The following is a 4057-nucleotide window of genomic DNA, read 5'->3' on the forward strand; positions in this document are numbered from 1 at the left end:
ATATATATAAATTTTTATTCATCAACTTTCATTAAAAATTTTATATTTATAAATTTAATATCAACACCAGAAGCGGGGTTACACAGTAATTCACATAATGTAAACCTAATTAGTAGCTAGGGATTGGAATATCCGTTGACTTGGGCCCACACTTGGATAGTCTGTACTTCTCAATACTCTCATACGGCCTATGGAGATACTTTGGACCTATGATGGGTTAAGTGAAAAAAAACATTAAAAATTAAAAATTAAAAAAAAAAAAACGAAAGGATCTGTCAAACGGAACCTTAATTACATGCTCAATCTCAATGAAAGCATGCTTAAGAAGATGGATACACCTAGGTAAATCTTTGCTGTGGTGTAATGGAATTCCTGTCATTTCATGATTCTTTCATTCGCTTTCCATTTTTTTTTCCTTCTGGAACACAAAAAAAAAAAATGTATTTATAAAGTAAGGCGGCAATGGCACCAGACAATGACACCAGGAAACCCCAAACAAACTGCAGCAGGGCATTTTGCATGCACAATAAACATTATGGAAATTGATCTGGGCCTCTATTGACAAGCACAATTGCACTGAAACAAACATATCCGTAAAAAGAAAATTATATCAGAGCGAATGCCACAACTTATTTTATTTTATTTTATTTTACAAAAGAGACTATAGGTGAAGATAAGAAAAAAGGTTGTAATGCTGAAATTTGAATTTAAACTTGCTACATACTATTTTTTATGAATGCTAGATTTGACTGGAATGTTGAATCTATACTGAGTTAAGTTCTAGGTTCATGCCACAGCCACTTGGGTTGTTCTTACATTCTGTATTGAATAACTGCTTACTTACAAAATTCCCTTAAAAATTTGTTCACCTAGGACCTGATAACATTGAGGGTAATGCTAGAGTCGTGGTACCGACTCTGTTACTTGGAGTTGCGCTTGCTCTAGGTGCTTGCTGATTTAGAAAATCGTAACTTAAGTTGTCTTCAACATTCGAATAACCTTTCAAAACATTTGACACTGTCGACATGGAAGGCCTCCTATTATAATCAGCTTGCAAACACCATGCCGCAATCCTCATCATATTCACAGCTTCTGCGCCATTTGACTGCATGTCTTCACTGAATTTATCGACCAGCTCGAAAAATTTCCCTTCCTCTGCCTTCTTCATAAAAAGTCTTAGTAGGTGCATCTCTTCTTCTGGTTGAGATCTATCTACATTTCTTCGACCGCATAAGATTTCCAAAACCACAATGCCAAAGCTGTAAACATCTACTTTTTCTGTGATGGTAGCACTCGACCATTCAGGAGCCATGTAACCCGGCGTGCCTCTCATTGTTGCAATGACTCGATTTTGGTTCCTGTCAATCAGTTTTGACAACCCGAAGTCTGCTAGGCGGGCATTGAAATTTTCATCTAGAAGGATGTTTTGAGGTTTAATATCCAAGTGTAATATTTTCTGGTTGCAACCATCATGAAGATAGGCTAATCCTTCTGCCACATCATTTATGATCTTTTTCCTCAATTTCCAACTAAGAGTACACGTTGGGTTTCTGCTAAAGATCCATCTATCGAGTGAACCATTCTGCAAGTACTCGTAAACTAGAAGCCGATTGGATTTTTCAGCACAAAATCCAATTAGTGTCACCAAATTAATGTGATGAACACTTTGTAATGTCTTAACTTCAGTTAAAAATGACTTCTTCACACGATCAGTGCCTTCAAGACGCTTCACTGCTATCTGAGTGCTATTAGGTAGGCTCCCGTAATAAACTGAACCAAAACCTCCTTCTCCAAGCTTCACACTAAAATTCTCTGTCATGGAGCACAAGTAGTCATAGGAGAATCTAGTGAATCTTAATCTTCCATGCTTTTGGGGCTCCTGCCTGTCATTTTTTGAATCATTTTTATTCCGCCGTAAGATGAACATACCAACTACCACAAGTAGGATAAAAAGAATTGGTCCAAGGGTTGAGCCAAGTATAGCTTTTATGTGTCCTTTACTAGGTCTATCCGCTTGGAATATTAGAGGATTTTGCACTTTTATAAATGCAAAACTGTTATAATCATGTAGATTATCAACATTTCTTTTGAAAGAAAAGATTTTAGACAGAAGAAAACAACACCCAATAGAAGAATTTATTTGTTGTCCATATATAGCAGCTTTGCATGAACAATTCTTCAAGCAAGCTTCCTTGCATTGTTGTCTATTTGCGTTCTCAACATGAGGGACGAAATAGAAGTAATCAAAGTCCTTAAGCTCAAGCAAACTCTGACTATGATAATCAGAAGGCTTGCAAGAAACAGGTATATTTTCTTTGCATCCTAGATCAGGATGGTTTTCAGATACCTGGCTAAAGTAAACTATTGCCTCATTGCTCTCTGCTTTTGGACAACTGCAATTCCCATCTGAACAAACTCCATATTCTCCACATATCAAGGGGGAACCACATGCACCAGTGTAGTTAATCAAAAGATCAGACACTTTCTCCCATTTTGATTCTTTCAATTGATAAGCCCTCAAATGTCCATCACTCCCTAGTTGAATGAACTGTGATGCAGATGCAGGAGGAAGCACAAAACGATCAAATCTACCATTCATATACACGACCTTGTGTTGCCCTGATTCATGTGTTTCCACTTTCAAGGGTCCAAAATAGACTTGTTGAGCATCTGGTTCAAGGTAAGCAATCAAACTATCATTTATAAGAGCTAATGAGTATAAACCTGCACTTGAATTTGTTGTTGACACACTCGCTGTCAGTTTTTGCCCAGAAACTAGTGCCTGCCCCGGAACTAACGTGTCTGTCGGGTGATCAAAAGACTGCCAGACCATCTCATTGTTTCTGCCATAAAGCACAAGGTTTCCTTCTTCAGTCAAGTTTAATCCTGAAACAAATTTCCCTATGGTGTTTGTGCTCCAAACTAGAGTGCCATCAAGATCTTGAAGCATCAAATCCCCTTCTTCAGAGAGTTGCAGTGAAGCTCTATATTTAACAGGATTGTTTCGATTTGCTGACCACACTATTTTTGTAGAAAGGCTAGAAATTGAATTGGCATCAAAAGTATTGGATTGGAAGATGGAGATGGCATAAAGGCAATTGCCTTGTAAATTTGGGCAGTGGAAGCCGCAGACAAAGTTTCCGGTGATAAGGATGGGCCTAACACCCGCTGAATCCCAGATGCCTAAGTCAAACACAGGCGCGTTAATCCAAGAGTTTGGAGGATAAGCAACTGATGGATAGTCGACGCCTTCTGCGTTCACAAAAAATGATGATAATGAGATTAGCAGAGTTGTTAGAAATGCAGCGGCAAAACCAGTATTCCGTCTAATGGCCATTGCTTTGCCTCCAGCTTCTCTCAGAATTCTTTTTAATGAAATTGAAAGAACCAAAATCATGGAAGCTTTTCAAATAAACAAGAATTGGTAGTTGCTATAAAACAAGTTTCAGCTTGGGCTAGTTCTAGCTTCAATACACGAACACAAGAAAAGAAAGCTTTGAGAAAGAGAGAACAAAAACTGTTTCTGTGCTATTACTCGGTTAAGAAGAACGCAATTATGCACCTATAACGGAAAAGTATCAACGGTCAACGCCTCCATCCAAAGTCAATTTTTAATGGATTAGCGGTAGCAAGTGATCCGCGACATAAAAGATGTAATTTTTTATAAGAATTTATATTTGATGTATTTAAATATTATTAGTGAAATAATTATATTAGTTTATTAATAAATTAAATTAAATAATATTTAAAAAATATTTATTTTTATATATTTATTTTAAATATTATATTTATTTATTAATAAAATAATATCAACTACTTTATTAATAATATATCAAAATTTATACACTAATTATATATATAAAATATTAACTCTTTTACAAAATAGAGTAAGGGCTGGTGCAAGAAAAACGCAATGCGTTGTAGGCCGTTCATATTTAAGTTATTCCAACTAAGGACAAAACTTATATAAATTTTTACAAGTTGTGTTTGTAAGGTATTTATTAGAAATAAGTAAATAAATAATTTAAATAAATAATTTAAATCGATAAATTAATAA

General features: G+C 35.7%; 1 protein-coding gene across 1 annotated transcript; it reads right to left on the minus strand.

The window, feature by feature from the left end:
- Positions 1-503: 503 nt before the first annotated feature.
- Positions 504-3553, minus strand: LOC111300597 (G-type lectin S-receptor-like serine/threonine-protein kinase SD2-5). The gene has a single exon (XM_089746842.1). The coding sequence runs from the start codon at positions 3395-3397 to the stop codon at positions 866-868; it is 2532 nt and encodes an 843-aa protein (XP_089602968.1). The 5' UTR covers positions 3398-3553; the 3' UTR covers positions 504-865.
- Positions 3554-4057: the final 504 nt, after the last annotated feature.

Source organism: Durio zibethinus, chromosome 18, assembly GCF_047325235.1.
Source record: "Durio zibethinus cultivar Kanyao isolate XHJ-2024 chromosome 18, ASM4732523v1, whole genome shotgun sequence".
NCBI lineage: Eukaryota > Viridiplantae > Streptophyta > Magnoliopsida > Malvales > Malvaceae > Durio > Durio zibethinus.